The sequence below is a fragment of the Sphaerodactylus townsendi genome, linkage group LG05, assembly GCF_021028975.2.
Source record: "Sphaerodactylus townsendi isolate TG3544 linkage group LG05, MPM_Stown_v2.3, whole genome shotgun sequence".
Lineage (NCBI taxonomy): Eukaryota > Metazoa > Chordata > Lepidosauria > Squamata > Sphaerodactylidae > Sphaerodactylus > Sphaerodactylus townsendi.
This window is the reverse complement of record NC_059429.1, coordinates 57,369,649-57,386,206: the sequence shown is the minus strand read 5'-3', so window position 1 is coordinate 57,386,206 and position 16,558 is coordinate 57,369,649. Positions and strand designations below refer to the sequence as shown.

General features: G+C 42.0%; 1 protein-coding gene across 10 annotated transcripts in view; it reads left to right on the top strand.

Annotated features, from left to right (window-relative positions):
- Positions 1–16,558, top strand: part of LRRC7 (leucine rich repeat containing 7) — a 268,314-nt gene that overhangs the window by 211,272 nt on the left and 40,484 nt on the right. For 8 of the 10 annotated variants that reach the window (XR_007244582.1, XM_048497223.1, XM_048497228.1 and 5 more), the window contains one exon: positions 5,693–5,842. The exons of the other annotated variants lie outside the window; for them this stretch is intronic. Coding sequence is in view for 7 of the 8 variants with exons in the window: in XM_048497223.1 (XP_048353180.1) it covers positions 5,693–5,842 (150 nt within the window). In the remaining variant the exon portion in view is untranslated. The remainder of the gene's footprint in view (positions 1–5,692; positions 5,843–16,558) is intronic. 10 annotated transcript variants of the gene reach the window in all.

Sequence of the window (16,558 nt, the reverse complement as noted above, 5' to 3'; positions counted from 1 at the left end):
AGCCTGGTGGGAACTACAGTTCCCAGGAGACCTTGCAAGCCCCAACTCCTGTAGGGGCCTCCTTGGGGGGCTTGCATGGTCTACTGGGAAGTGTAGTTCCCACTAGGTTACTTTTTTAGCCGGCTGCTTTTTGTAGCCAGCTGAACTCAGGTAAGTGGGGGACACAGGGTATCAGCAGAGTTTAAAGCAGAGTCACTCTGGTAAGATGAGAAGATTTATTGTATTCTTGCACTCACTGCAACCTTCTACCACACTTGGAAAAGAATACTCTCCATGCAAGATGTTCTTTCCATAGGAAAGCTTTTACTTTAGCAGTTGCAAGGTTACACAAGTCTATCCTATGCAAGACAATTATACTATGCAGAACTCTTCAGCTATAACAAAGTTCAACACACACAGAACTCAACTCAATCTCTATCTCTATATCAACTCAGCATATACAAATACATACATCAGGATACTTCCCCCCGCCCACGCAACAGCCTCTCATTGGTCTAGAATCACAGTTGAATTCACCAATCATGTTAAAGGTCAATCTTTGCTACTTTTGCCCCTAGACTGACTGTCTCCTTCCTCAGGGTTCGCAAACCTCTGCTAAATTAGAAGATGACCTTCTTGTGAACTTTTTCTTTTTATATATCATGACACAGGGGTGGTGGGGGCAGGGCGCTGTGGGGGAGGGAGCGGCCCAGCCACTTCTGGAATGGAGGAAGGGCATTGCTGGGTCTCGGTGTGATGTTTGCACGCCAGCTGGGCAAGCTTGGCCTAGGCGGCGCGCACACATCTCACTGAGGCCCAGCCTTGCCCCTCTGCCTTCCCAAAAGTGAGGGGGTGATTTTTCCAGGGGCTCCCCATGTGACTCCCATGGGAGCATCCAGGACGTTTGTCCATGGATTTCCCAGAGGCAGCTGCGCCTATGCCTAAGTGGAATAGTTTTTGTAGAATAGCTGTTGACCAGTGAGATATAAGGAGTCACTCAGCATGTGGGTTAGTAAATTTGTTGAATGAGGATGAAAATGAATTTTTAATCAATACTTAAAAGTTGCTCTTCCCATTTCTAAACCTTGCTGACCAAGTTCCAAACAGATGACTGGATTGGTTACCCAATTAGGTACACCTAATAACTGTCTTTAAAAAGGGACTGTGGGTCTTCTGTTGTAGAGTTAAAGATTTCTATCCACACTCCATAGAGGATCTGGGGAATCATTTTTGCATAATATATCTTAGGAGCAGCTGGGAAATATTTATTTCTTTTATAATAGTACAAATACTTCAGCAATACAAGTGGCCTTTTAGATGCTTTTATAGTCTTATTTTAGTGGGCAACCCAACTGTTGTTATAATTAAAAGTTAATGCCAAGTATTTAAATTGTTTACCTTGTTTGATTAGTGCTCCATCTATTTTCCAATTATATTTATACAAAGATTTTGCGAACCCAACTACCTTGGCTTTCTTGTAGTTTGTAATTAATTGATTACAGTATTGATGGAAGGCTTGGATATAGCATTGAAGTCCAATCTTTGTTCATGATAAGATCACTGTATCATCAGGATAAAGCAAAATTGGCATTGCACGAGTTCCTAATCTTGGAGGGTGACCATCTACTAGATCTAAAGCAGGTGAAAGATCATTCAAGAACAAATTAAATAAATGGGGAGCTAGGATTCATCCCTGCTTGACACCTTTGGAGATTGGTATCTTTCTTGTTAATTTGCCATCAAGTGATTATTTTACTTGACAGGTGTTATCAGTATGAAATTATTTAACTAGTTGTAACAGTCAAGGGTCAATTCCTAGTTTTCGTAATTTGTCCCATAGGTACTCACATGAAATAGAATCAAAAGCAGTTTTTAAATTAATAAAGGCCACCAAAAGTTTTCCCCTTTTCGGTCTGGTATATTTCTCACTAAGAAATGCTAAAACTGCACAGTGATCTATGGTAGTTGCTCCTTTCCTGAATCCAATCTGTTCTTGTCCAAGGATATTTTTGGAGAGGATCTGATTTATAAGACTTGAAGCAAGGTGTTTAGCATAAAACTAGCCTATAACAGAGAGCAAACTCATTGGATGATAATTATTAGGTTGATCAATTTTACCTTTTTAATAGATTGCCATTATTACAGTGTTCAACCATGAATTAGGCATTATACCTGTTTGATCTACAAACAGCAATTTAAAAAATTGGGTAATAGATCAATCCACTATGACTGATTGTTCAGTAGGAGGTCTGAAGGAATCCCATTGGGGCTTACCACTTTTTATATGCCATTAAAGGTATTGTATTTGTATTTGTATTTGAATCCCATTGGGGCCAGGTGATTTCCCTGGTTTCAGTGACCCCAACAGATGCAGCAGATTCAACCTGAGACCATTGAAGTGTAGTAGTTAACAAAACAGCTTGTTCCTGCATTTCCAAGGTACCTGGGGAAGCAAACAGCTGAGTAAAATACTCCTCCCATTTCTATGCCAAGATGATCAGTGTACTGGTTGTTTCGTGTCCATTGAGGGCAGTGGTGGGATCCAGCAGGTTCTCACAGGTTCCCGAGAGTAGGTTACTAATTATTTGTGTGTGCCGAGAGGGGGTTACTAATTGGTGATTTTGCCACGTGATTTTTGCCTTAGTTACGCCCCTCCTCTCAGCAGTAGCGCGCAGAACTTGAAGCAGTCTAGCAGGAGGTGCACCGGCATGCGTGGCAGCCTGCGCCTGCGTGCGTTTTCCGCCCAAGGACCAGCACAGCGACTGTGTCCTTGCCACAGCCCCGCCCAGGAGTGCCCAGCCCCCGGAGTGCCTGGCCACGCCCCCGTCATGCCCCACCCAGCCCCATTGGTGCTACGCCACAGTTTGAATCCCACCACCAAGGGAACCTGTTACTAAAATTTTTGGATCCCATGACTGATTGAGGGCATTTGCAATAGCTTTCTGTGGACTTTAAGCCATTGAAGAGGGTCTTCCATCTGTTATTTTCTTTAAAATCTTTTTTTTAAAATCTTGTTACATGTAGTAACAAGAGTGAAAAGTAGTATTTGCCATATGGGTAGATCATTTAAGCAGGAGTGGCATATGATCATTTTTGGTATGGGCTTCAACTGAAAAGTTTCTAATTAAGTTACAAAGATCAGTCAAAATGCAATTGTAGTCAATTACACTATTGCCTGTAGAAAATATACAAGTAAAGTCACTAGCCTGGCAAAATTGAGGCTGTTCATTTAGTAATATTAATTAAATAAAATGCAGAGCTCCATTAATAAGGAGTTTATGTTGCTGATAAATCTTATTAGTCTGAAAGCCACTAGACTCCTATTTTAATTTTCTGAAATAGATTAAAATGACTACACTTCTGTATTTAAAAAGATAGTTACAGTTCAAATATCAAAAGTAGAATGCATATAGTGGCATTCAAAAATATGTATAGATACAAATTATAAAAATACAAAATGTGGATATATGTGCAACAATGTAAACATTCGTTTAAGGAATCCATTTAAAATAAATTTTAGGAATACAATATAGGAATCAGCCATTGTAATTCATTCCACTGAAAAAACAATTAAAAATGCATGATGTATTCCAAATAACACTCTTGACTAATCAAATTCAGCAAGTTACCTTGGATATTTTAAAAATCTAAAATCTAAATGATAGCAGTGTTTAAAAAAATGAATGGAGGGATGTCATTAATGTGAAAAACATTCACATTCCCAAAATGATAGAAACAAAGTCACAAGAGCACAGCAGTTGCCACCCAGGTAGGGGGGGAAGCAGTCTGAGGTGCAGAAGGAGACACAGAAAACCCCATTGTGTGGGTAAAATTTGGCCACAGCCATTTTATTGGTGTGCTGGCAAAAGAAAGCAGAGGCGCAGCATAGGGGACAGATCTGGCACCGGGCAGCCCGTCTGCTGTCCCCCAGTAATAACCTTCCCCCAGCCCGATGCATGGGGGGAAAGACCATCTGGGCGCTGGCCTCTGGATGAATTCCCCTTGCTGCCAGGGGGCACAAACCACCAGCAGCACCCGCTTGGGCATGTGGTTCACAGGCTCGCTCCACCCCCAGGCCTCTTATGGAGGCCTCCTCCAAATGGGAAAGCCTGGCATGCAGGGTCCTCCTCCCCGAACGGATCAGTCCCCATGTGCAACTCATGTGACTGATGAAATACAAATAACAACAGTCATCATAGCCAGAATGCCAACAACAAAATCTCAGACTCACAAGGGAGGGAGGGTAGGAGAAGCCATTGGCACTCAAGCGAGAAGAGGCGCGGGATGGCCTGGCCTGCCCATATAAGGCTGCGGCCCTGCCTCCTCCAGGGACGTCACTCGCTTGTGCTGGCAGCTGGGCAGCCCAACCCCTATGCTGGGCTGGATACCAGTGCTGAGCCTGCCCCACCCTCAGGCAGCAATGGCAGCCAAGGTAAATCTCACCCGTTCTTTCTTCACAACTTTTATAGCATCATTCAGCTCTTCACACTTCTTAAGCTGAATTAAAAATGAATAACTTTTACTTTTTTAAAACATAACTTTTTATACAGGCTTTCTAGAACCTTGTGCTTTTTAATGTTCTGTTTAAGCAAGACCTGTGTCTTTTTCTTTCTTTTGTTCCTTTCTTTGGCTATGGATGCTCTCATCTGTTTGTGTTGATCAGTATAAATTCCCTATTTAATAGCATACAAATTCTACATTTAATAGCATACAACTGACCTATTTTAAAATACAGTGACTGAATCTGCAGATCATTCTGAGTAATCTTATGAATAAAACTTAATACAATTGAGCTTTATAATGCTGTCTTAGGAAATACATGTGCTGCTTCATTTCCATGGACTAATAAAATGTGTATCAGAGTTAACTCTCTATTTCTGGAAATGTGTTTAGTTCAATGTCTTTTACTTTTGTGTTAAATTCATGAAAAATATTACTGCTTGGTTAAATTAGGATCAGTGTGATTTTTGCAAATTAGACTGTATATGCAGTGAACTGTCTTTTGCAAGTGTAGATTCAAAACAACTATATGACCATTGCAGGGCATTCTGCAGGGGAAGACCTATGATGTTGACTAGGCCCCTTCCGCACATGCAGAATAATTCACTTTCAATCCACTTTCAATGCACTTTGCAGCTGGATTTTACTGTGCGGAATAGCAAAATCCAATTGCAAACAATTGTGAAAGTGGATTGAAAGTGCATTATTCTGCATGTGCGGAAGGGACCTAGAAGAGATTGATGATTGTTCGGTATGAACCAATCATGCAGAATCAGATGCTATATTTTTCAGTATGCTTAATACAACAGAATATAAATAGAATTATCCAGAATGTTCTTCCCAGCTTACTATTTGCTGAGGTTAAATGCAGAATTATATCATAAGTAGATTTATAGAACATCTGAAGATAATCCCCTTTTGTGTAAAACAACACCCTATAACTACCTATTAAACACAATTTAGAAGTCATCAGTATAAAATAGATTTGTTTGCTTTTTTGTCAGTGTCTTTTTATAGTAACCATTTTATGTACAACTAGCACTCTATGTGCTTCTGTCTGACTCAGTGCATGCACAAAGAGCTACTTATTTCTTGGTATTGTTTGTTTGCTTAAATTGAGATCATGTAAAGTTAGTCATATATGTGCAGTATTTTCTCTTAATGAGCATGTGTGTTCATATCCTGTCACGTGGTTGTTATTTCCTCTACTCAGACTGCTGCTTACAAACACAACACTGTTAACCTTGGCATGCTGCGCTCTGGAGGTTTGTCAGCAATGCATGCGGGCAGAAGCATGACATTAAACTTGCAGACTAAATCTAAATTTGAAAACCAAATGCACCAAGAGCTACCTCTACCGAAAGTAAGTATGAGATAGCCTGCATATATCAGAGACCACAACAATAATTCTTCCTAGTATTCTCCTTCCTCTTTCTTTTCAGCTTTTGCATATTATTCATGCTTGTGTCCTATAAACAATTCAAAAAGCTAACATAATGTACCTACCTTTGTTCATTCAATTAATTGGCTCACTGTGTGACTGTCATGCTGCTTTCTTCTCTTCTGTTGCAGTCATTCTGTGAGCCAGAGACCTAAAAAACCGTGTTTCATGTTGTAGATGGTTACTTACGTTTGATGGTGCCATAGACATTTAATGCCAGAAAAGTTCTATTACAAGCTTTGATTAATCAAAGTGACTACATATGAGTGAGCCCTTCATTTTGATTGTTTAGATGGAATAAAATAAGATTAAAGGGTTTTTTAATGTAAAAAGTCAACAACAAAAAAGAACAGTTCTTCACTGCCAGTGAGAATAGTCAGACTGTCTAAACTCCTGCAACATAGCAGTAGATTGTAAGCATTAAGAAACATAAGAACTTTGCAGTTTTAACCTCATTGAAAGAATTAGGATGCAGCAATGATAGTCAAGCCAAGATAGACAATTGATGGCTTTGAAGGTTTTAGGTAACAGCTAACTAAGCATTATTTTGGAGGACAGGATCAGAATTGGTTTAGAGAACATAAAGTAGATAAAAGATTCCATGTTTTAAAATAGTGAAAATTCTTCCTTTTTTACACTGTACTTAAGTGCAAACATGCATGTAGTTCATAATTAACCATTTTTAAATTTACCACTAAATTGACTACTAACCCATTACAGTTTAGATTGATGTACAAATTCTAGATTGTTGCAAGCTACTGTGTTTCTGGTTTAAGAACTAAATCACTGCAACACTGATATTCCATCGGAATTAGCAGCAGAGGCAATTTTTATTTTTATTTGCAATATTTTTATGTGTTTTAATTTTAATGTGTTTAATATTATTTAATTTTTTCCACGTTTGTTGAAGCCTCTGGAAAATTGCTGGAATGACCCTGTGAGTGTGAATAAATATACAAAAATATGTCTCTTTAAGGTATTGTTGTAGTGCTGCTTATCTGCTTCAGTCTGATAAATGCCCTAAACCAGCAACACGTGGCTTGCTGCAAGCAACTGTAAATGTCTGACAGATTTGTTAATACTTTGATTTCTTGAAACTTCTTGGTATTATCTAGCTGATTATGCATTTCTTCATATTGGCAGGAAATTGGAAGAATTAACTAAATGCTAAACTGAAGTATTTCAGTAGTACTTTGTTGTATTTTATACGCTCTGTGCAGGGTCTGTGCAGGATCTTGTGTTTTCTCAGTTCTAAAAATATTAATCCAGTTTTTATTTAAAAAATCTATATCAAGTAAATTAACTAAACCTGAGATTAATCTCCAACTTCATGTTTTTTCGATGGGATATAAATATAATCTGCTTCCTGAAAAGCTTAAGTACTAGGGTTGTCAACCTCCAAATGATAGCTGAAGATCTCCTGGGGTTACAACTGATCACCAGCTGATAGAGATCCGTTCACCTGGGGAAAATGGCCACTTTGGAAGGTAGACTCTTTGGCATTCTATCCCATTGAAGTCCCTCCCTTACCCAAACTCTGCTGTGCTCAGACTTCATCCTCAAAATCTCCAGGTATTTCCCAACCTGCAGCTGGCTACCCTATTAAATACAGACACAGCCCCGCCCTCCCGCACCCCTCTCAAATCAAAATACTGATTTTCCATCTTGAATTAGATTTATTTACTTCATACTTTTATTTGATTAAAAAATCATCATGATTAATAAATATGTTATAGGCTCAGCTCAGACATGATACAAAATCATGGTTCAGCTTAATTAATTGTAATTAATTGAAAGTCTGAATGTGGGCCACTGCACTCTGATTCTTAAAGCCATAATCTGAAGTTTGTTTGTTACCCACTGTTGTTCTGAAGTATGTTTTGTATTATGTACAAAAAGGACATCCTGGCTTGTTTCCTGCTGATGCTCTGGACCCTGCCATCCTGTGCTTGGCAACTCAGGCTGAAAATTAAAATTGCAAGTTTTCCTTGCCCATATATCTCTTTCTACGGTTCAAAGTGCAAGAATTCTGGCATGCTCTATCATTACATGCAAAAATAAAAAAATCTGTACTTATCTTATCATGCAAATCAGGGTAACTGTGAGACAAGTTTGGGAAGTGGTTTGAGAGCCAGCATGGTGTAGTGGTTAAGAGCAGGTGGATTCTAATCTGGAGAACCGGGTTTGATTCCCCACTCCTCCACCTGAGTGGCAGAGGCTTATTTGGGAAACCAGATGTGTTTCTGCACTCCTACATTCCTGCTGGATAACATTCCTTCAGAACTCTCTCAGCCCCAGCTACCTCACAAGGTGTCTATTGTGGGGATAGGAAGGGAAAGGAGTTTGTAAGCCACCTTGAGTCTCCTTACAGGAGAGAAAGTTGAGATATAAATTCAGACTCTTCTTCACTCGCATGGGATGTCTTGCTGCCGCTCTGGTGTGAGGCAGGCTCCGCTCAGTGGCATAGCGCCAAGGGGGGCACAATGCACCAGGCGTGGGGGCATGGTGGGGGCAGTTCTGGGGTGGGGGCATGGCAGGGGTATGACCCCCATACCAGGAACGTTTTATCTCCCAGACCTTCCTTGCTATCACTAACATGCATGATAAGCTCCACTAGCAGAAAATGTGAAATAAGGTTGCCAACTATGAGATGGATGGGGGCAGTGGTTACTGGACACTTGGAAGTTTAAGAGTGGGTGGCGGGGGAGAGGGTTCAGTTTAACAAGATGTTTTTTGATTTGGTGTGAAGAAAATATTAAAGTCAGAACTACACACTTTCACTGGCATGAAGTTTATGGCCTTGCAATTACGCCATGCATAAGAAAGTAAATTGTTGATACAGTACAGCTTTCTCTCAGACATCTTAATGTAGGGCTTTTTGACATGTGATATATCATTGGTTGGGTATTCATACTGCTTTTCTTTTCTGCACATATTTTGCTGTCTGCAATGGTTGCTTTGATCTTTCCTTGCTGTTTCTCCAGGTTTTTTACAAGCATCTTTAATGGGGTTTTTCTGCATGTGTTATTTCATCAGTTGGGTACCCACAGTGCATCATTTGTTTTCCCTTTTTAGCACATGTTTCTCTCCCACTAGTGGTTGCTTGTGTATTTCCTAGATCTTTCTCTGGGTTTTTATGAGCACCTGTGAAATAGAGAAAAATTGGACAAAAATCATTGAAAAATCCAAGCAACTCCTTCAGGGAGCAACGCACATATGGAAAAGGAAATCAAGGCAGTATAGGTAAACAACCTGCAATGAGCTCCTGGCACTCAAGGAACGTGTGCGTTCTCTTGAAGCCAAGGTGGCAGACCTGGAGAAGCTGAAAGAGGCAGAGAGGGTGACAGACGAGGCTTTCAGGGACTTAACAGCCGGGTCCCACTCCCAAGGTGACATCTCTTCAGATGTCATGGAGAATGAAGGTCTTGGGGACGGGAGGGTGCCAGTCTGAGGTGGGGGAAAGATGCTCCCTTAGATGGGATCCACTTCCTTAACTGGTGATCAGCTATCCCTCCTCAAGCACTCGAGGATACACCGAGGGGAAGGTGGGGGGCTCCTTGTAATTTGGGTGATTCGATCATTAGAAATGTAGAGAGTTAATGGGTTTGTGAGAGGCGTGATGATTCCGCGATGGTGACTTTGGCCTGCCTGGTGCATGGCGGGTTGCGGATGTCACAGCCTTCGGCCTAGGATAGGCTTCTTTAGACAGTGCTGGGGTGGAGTCAGCAGTTGCTTGTGGTCCCAGTATTGGCACCAAATCGACATTGGGAAATGTAGCCGGGAGGGTTCTGGAAGCTAAAATCTTTAGGCTGCTAGGAAACAGGTTGAAGTCCAGGACCCCCCAAGGTGGCATTTCCTCCAGAAATGCTACCTCGCTCCATCTGGCCAAGCAGGGCTGAAGTTAGCAGGCAAGCTGGAGATACAGGGTACTCAATGCGTGGATGAGAGAAGGTGAAAGTTGTAAGGCAGAGGGTTTCTAGATTTGTCAGGAACTGGGGAACCTTTTGGGAGCCAAGGCAGGCCACACTTGGTACAAACGGTTGACGTGGCTCTCATCTTAACCAAAGAGGGAACCAGGCTGCTGGCATGCCAACATTAAAAAAGGTGGTGCAGAACAGCTTTTAAACTGGATCCTCCTGGGGAAAGCCGACAGGAGCCTACAGAGGTATTGACTCTTCGGTTCGGAATACAGTATCTATGGGAATGCAGACAGAGAGGGAGGTTTTCTCTAAATCAAATCCACATACAAGCTGTAATGGAACATAGCAATGTGCATGTGCTGACAAGGGATAGTGTCTGCACAAAAGACCTTGAGGGTAAAGCACATCAATCCCAGGTTAAGGACAGAGACAGGGTGATACAGGGTGTCTCTATGCTAATAAAGAGTAGAAGCATCTCAACCTAAAAAAATGGGGGAGCTAGAATACAGAGTTTTGAAGGAGGACTTTGATATAGTGGGGCATTACAGAGAAGAATGGTGGAATGAGGGAGGAACCAGTGGGATGCTGTTATACCAGGCTACAGGCTCTATAGGAAGGATAGGACAGGGGCGACATTGGGGGTGGAGTTGTCCCTTGCTTTACATCAACAAAGAGGAGCATAGTATCCGCATGAAAATTGACAATGCAAGGGGAGCTGGTTCCCCTACAGAATCACCTGGTGGGATATCAATACCAGGTGTGAAGGACAAGTTTAATATTAGGAATATATTATCTACTCCCCCAGACCAAAGTGCAACAAAGAGGACTTCTGGAGATGGAAAAAAAAAAAGAAAATTAGAGAGGCCAACAAAAACACAAAATGTAGGTGGTAATGGGTGATTTTAACTATCCCCATATAAACTGGGAAAAAGGAATGCATGTTCAGGTCATAGTAAGGAGAGAGCATTCCTGGATATGCTAAATGACTGTGGCTTAGAGCAGATGGTTGTGGGAACCCAACCAGGGGAGAGGTGATCCTAGATCTAATTCTATGTGGGGACTCCAGGACCTGGTGCAGGAAGTCAGTGTTGTTGGAGCCGATAGGGAACAGCCGCAACCACAATGCTGTCAGATTCAGTATCTCAGCATGCGAACAAGTGGCAACTACTAATGTAGTTACATTCGCCTTCAGAAAGGGAAATTTCTCAAAGATGAGGGGGATAGTGTGCAGGAAGCTGAAAGGGAAAATCAAGAGAGTCAAAACTGTCCAGGATGCTTGGAGGTTATTTAAAAACACAGTAATAAAAGCTCAGCTGGAATGTGTTCCACAGGTTAGAAAAGGCAGCACCCAGTCCAAAAGAAAGCCACCATGGTTAACAAGAGAGGTTGAGGAAATTATCAGAAAAAAAGAAAATGTCTTTTAGAAAATGGAAGTCCAGTTTGACTGATGAAGAATATGAGAGGGAACACAAATGGTGGCAAAAGAGAAGCAAGTTAGCTGTAAGGGAGGCAAAAAAAAATTATGAGGAACGCATGGCTGCGAACATCAAGACCAGCAACAAACAGTTCTTCAAGTACACCAAAAGCAGGAAGCCAGCAAGGGAAGCGGTAGGCCCGTTAGATGGCAAAGGAACAAAGGGTGTGCTAAAAGATGACAGGGAGATTGCAGAGAAGCTGAATGAATTCTTTGCATCTGTCTTCACCCAAGAGGAGGTGAGGAACATTCCTGCACATGAACCAAGCTTCTTAGGAGGCGAATACGAGGAACTAGCGAAGATAGTGGTAGACAAGGAAGAAGTTCTGGCAGCCATTGATAAACTAAATGTTACCAAATCCCCTGGCCCAGATTGCATTCACCCAAGAGTTCTTAAAGAGCTCAAGCATGAAATTGCTGATCTTCTCACTTTAATATGCAACTTATCCCTGAAATCAGGCTCCATCCCTGAAGACTGGAAGATGGCCAATGTCACACCAATCTTTAAGAAAGGATCTAGGGGAGACCCGAAAATTACAGGCCAGTCAGTTTGACATCTGTTCCTGGTAAATTAGTAGAATCTATCATTAAAGATAAATTATAAAACATGTAGAAAAGCAAGACCTGCTGAGAAAGAGTCAGCATGGCTTTTGCAGAGGCAAATCCTGTCTTACAAACTTACTAGAGTTCTTTGAGGGTGTAAACAGGCATGTGGACAGAGGTGAACCGGTGGACATTGTCTACTTGGATTTCCAAAAGGCTTTTGACAAAGTTCCTCACCAGAGACTGTTGAGAAAACTCAGCAATGAAGGAATAAGAGGGGAAGTCCTCCTATGGATTAAAAACTGGTTGAGAAACAGGAAACAAAGAGTGGGTGTAAATGGGAAGTTCTCACAATGGAGAGATGTCGGGAGTGGTGTCCCCAAGGATCCGTTTTGGGACCAGTGCTCTTTAACCTATTCATAAATGACCTGGAAGTAGGGGTGGGTAGCGTGGTGGCCAAGTTTGCAGATGATACCAAATTATGTAGGGTGGTGAGAACCACAAAGGATTGCGAAGAGCTCCAAGTGGACCTTGATAAATTAGGTGAGTGGGCTCAGAAATGGCAAATGCAGTTCAATGTAGCAAAATGCAAAGTGATGCACATAGGGGCAAAAAATTTAAACTTCACATACACGCTACAGGGGTCAGTGCTATCAGTCACAGACCAGGAAAGGGATTTAGGCGTCTTAGTTGATAGTTCCATGGGAATGTCAACTCAATGCATGGCAGCTGTAAAAAAGGCAAACTCTATGCTGGGGATCATTAGAAAAGGAATTGATAATAAAACTGCAAAGATTGTCATGCCCTTATATAAAGCAGTGGTGCGACCGCACTTGCAGTACTGTGTCCAGTTCTGGTTGCCGCATCTCAAAAAGGATATTGAGGAGATAGAAAAAGTGCAGAGAAGGGCAACAAGGATGATTGAGGGACTGGAGCACCTTCCCTATGAGGAGAGGCTGCAGCGTTTGGGACTCTTTAGTTTGGAGAGGAGGCGGCTGAGGGGGGATATGATTGAAGTCTACAAAATTATGCATGGGGTAGAAAATGTGGACAGAGAGAAATTTTTCTCTCTTTCTCACAATACTAGAACCAGGGGGCATTCATTGAAAATGCTGGGGGAAGAATTAGGACTAATAAAAGGAAACACTTCTTCACGCAACGTGTGATTGGTGTTTGGAATATGCTGCCACAGGAGGTGGTGATGGCCACTAACCTGGATAGCTTTAAAAGGGGCTTGGACAGATTTATGGAGGAGAAGTTGATTTATGGCTACCAATCTTGATCCTCTTTGATCTGAGATTGCAAATGCCTTAACAGACCAGGTGATCGGGAGCAACAGCCGCAGAAGGCCATTGCGTTCACATCCTACATGTGAGCTCCCAAAGGCACCTGGTGGGCCACTGCGAGTAGCAGAGAGCTGGACTAGATGGACTTTGGTCTGATCCAGCTGGCTTGTTCTTATGTTCTTATGTTCTTCTTATGTTCTTAACCAATGATAATCACACATGGATAAAAACCTAAGAACTCAGAAGAAACCCAGAATGAAATTGTTGAAAAACTGAAGTTCACATGGTCTCCTGGGAAGTGTAGTTCCCACCAGGCCATTTTCAGCCTCAAGTGAAGAGGCTGCTTTTCCAGCCTCCACTTTCAGGCTGAACTAAGGTAAGTGTGGGGGGATGAGGGGGGGGGGTACCGTGGGGGGATTTTCCACCCCCAGTCGTGCGCTCGGTGCAATGCACACACCCCACGCCCTGGTAGCTCCGCCTTGGTAGCTATGAGAACATATTTTGTTATTATTTCCCACTGATGAAACAGCAGATCTCCCTGGATGATTGGTACAACATCAATCTATCAAATTATGTCTCCCAGCATCTATAATGTCATATGTTGCTAGTGAACGGGATCATGCATTTTAAAATGCTGTCATGGCTCTTCTTTACTATCTTTTTCTATTTTCTGTCATGGCTTTTTTTTACTATTTGAGGGAGGCAAAACTGACATTAATATATTAATACCCATTGTCAATTGGATAAGAGCTTCTAACAGTGCAATCCACTTATGGGGGTGGGGGGGCGCTCTGTGGCGACTGAAGACAGTGCCACAAAGGTAGCTCTGCTGTTTCCAATGGGGCTCATGACATAGCAATCAGCGAGGCAAAATGACTGCTACCCATGGCACTGCTACCCATGGAAATAATGACTTGCACCAAAAGTCCGGTGGAAGATAACTAAAGTTGATTCCACCCTGGGAACACCCCTAGATGACTCTCAGATGCACTAGTGTGCATATTTAGGCCAGTGCATCTCTGGGGCTGGAGGCATCTCTGGGGCTGGTGGAGTGGGCAAATGTATGGCATGGGCTCATGCCCTTCCCACAACCCATTCTATACACCCCATCTGGATTGGACTGTTAGTGCTTCAGCTTAAGCTTTTAAGCATTTTATGACAGCTAAAACGGAGTCCAGTAGCACCTTCAAAACCAACATGCTTTTTGAGGTATGAGCTTTCAAGAGTCAAGGCCCTCTTGTTCAGATGATGAAGGGAGCTTTGACTCTTGGAAGCTCATACCCTGAAAATGTTGTTGCTCTCTAAGGTTCTACTGGTTTTTAGCTGTTCTACTGCCGATCAACACAACTACCCTCTGAAACAAATTTAAACCAGATGGTAAGGCCCAGAGAGCTTATGGAGTAAAAATGTGACTCCATACAAATAAGTTAAATCCAAGCTTGATTTTATCGGAAGTCAGAGCCACTGAAATATTATAGTAGGAATAAAGAAAAGTAACCCTTCAGTTTAACTAAAGGCAATAATTTTGCAAGTTTTAGCAGAAAGTTTCTAAAGCAGATCATGCTGCAGTTACTGGCCTTCTTCCTGTGCTCAACAGAGTTCTGTACTACTAAAATACAGCTTTGGTCTTTTTTCCCTCTGGCGATGAGGGAAAGGGCTATATTATTTCTTTTTCCTTGTGCGTGCCTCTGCAATCCACTTCAATCAACCTCTTCCTTTGCTCCCCAAGCTCCCCATGTTTTCCAATATGTTGTTGCTCTCTTTTATTTTCCTGTTACTGCTCCCCTTATTGCACTGAAAGCATCTGAAACAAACAAAAAACCTAAAACAAAACAAAATTGGCTGCCTGAGTGAAAGGCCTCATCTTTCCTTATTGTGGCACTGCCTCTGGAATGACTTTAAAAAATTTTTTACTTAGTTTTAGAGAATGGGTACCTGTTGTTTTACCCATGAACTTTTTTACATCCTGTGTAAAATTAAGATTTTTAATTCATTTCCTTGCGATAAATAAAAGGCAGCTGCTGCACGATTGTTCTCCTTTTAACATATGACTATGATCACCTTTAAGAGCTTTCTTTTTTGTACGCATTATACAAGTATTCAGCTTTTAGAAGAGTGCCTTTCATATTAGCATTCATGTCAAAAATTTATATGAACTCCAGAAATCATTGCTTAAGGTCTATATTTTGGTGCTGCATTTAAAACTTTTAATTATGCCATGATCTTCTGATGGAATTGTATATCCCACTACCCATTTCTTCTTATTCATAAAGCTATTATTGTAATCATGAAGCCAGTTCTGTTTGTTTTGAGCTAGTTTAGTCCATTCATTTTTGGTGGAATTTGTTAATTTCTTAAATCCAAACATACTTGCTGAACTGAATTGGGATCAGAATTTCTGGGAGCCGTGTGGTGTAGTGGTTAAGTGCTTGCACTTCCACTCACATGGTCAGGAGTTCGAGTCTCCTAGGGGTCAGATATCCTGGCAGCTGGCTCATGGTCAACTCAGCCATTCATCCATTTCTTGGTAGGTAAATGAGTACCTAGCTCATAGCTAGGGGGTAAAGAATAGCTGGGGAAAGCAATGGCAAACTACCCCACAAAAGGCTTGCCTATAAAATCACTGCTTGCAGTGGTACCCCAGGGTCGAACACGACTGAAGGGATCAGAATTTCTGTCAGTTGTTCTTTTAAAAAACAACAAACTTCAATGTATTCTTTAAATGGGTAGTTCATAAAAATGATTATTCATATGAAGTAACAAGTATTATTTTGAAGCAAGATTTCTAAAGAACTGATTACACTTTTAGTCCAATTGTAATACTTGTAATAGTTCTCTACCAAAGAGTTTCCACACTTAAGAGTGTGAGTGCTTGGCAAGACTTTTACAGCCCAATCCAGGGAAGGGAAGGGAGTTGTGGAGGCAGTGGGAGACTATGCTGGCAGATTTGCCCTCCCCAGGACATGTACCCCACAGAGGGGCAAATCTGTCAGTAGGCAGCTGTGGCAGTCCTCCACGACAGCCAGACCTGGTGTAAAGCGCTGTGTCACCACTCCTGCACCCCTGCCAGCTCTGCTGGCATAGTGGAGCAATCTAGAGGAATAGCCAGGGGTGGAGCTGTCCTTAGCTGTTTTCCACCCTGACTTTGCCTCCAGGACACTGGCACCTGACGCATGAATTTAAGCCACCCTTTTGGGTGCCATAAGCCAACTGAGCCCAATGGAGGGCTTTTTGTGGTGGGGAAGTTTTTGTGTTGTATTTTGCCTCCCTACGCTGTTAAAAAGCCTCCTGGACGCAGCAGGTGGCGCTGCAGTGGTGTCATCCCTGGCTGCCCCAAGGCTCTGGATTGGGCTGCTCATGTCTATAAAAACTATTGCAAGAAGTTTATTACTTTACTATGTACATTAAACTAGGT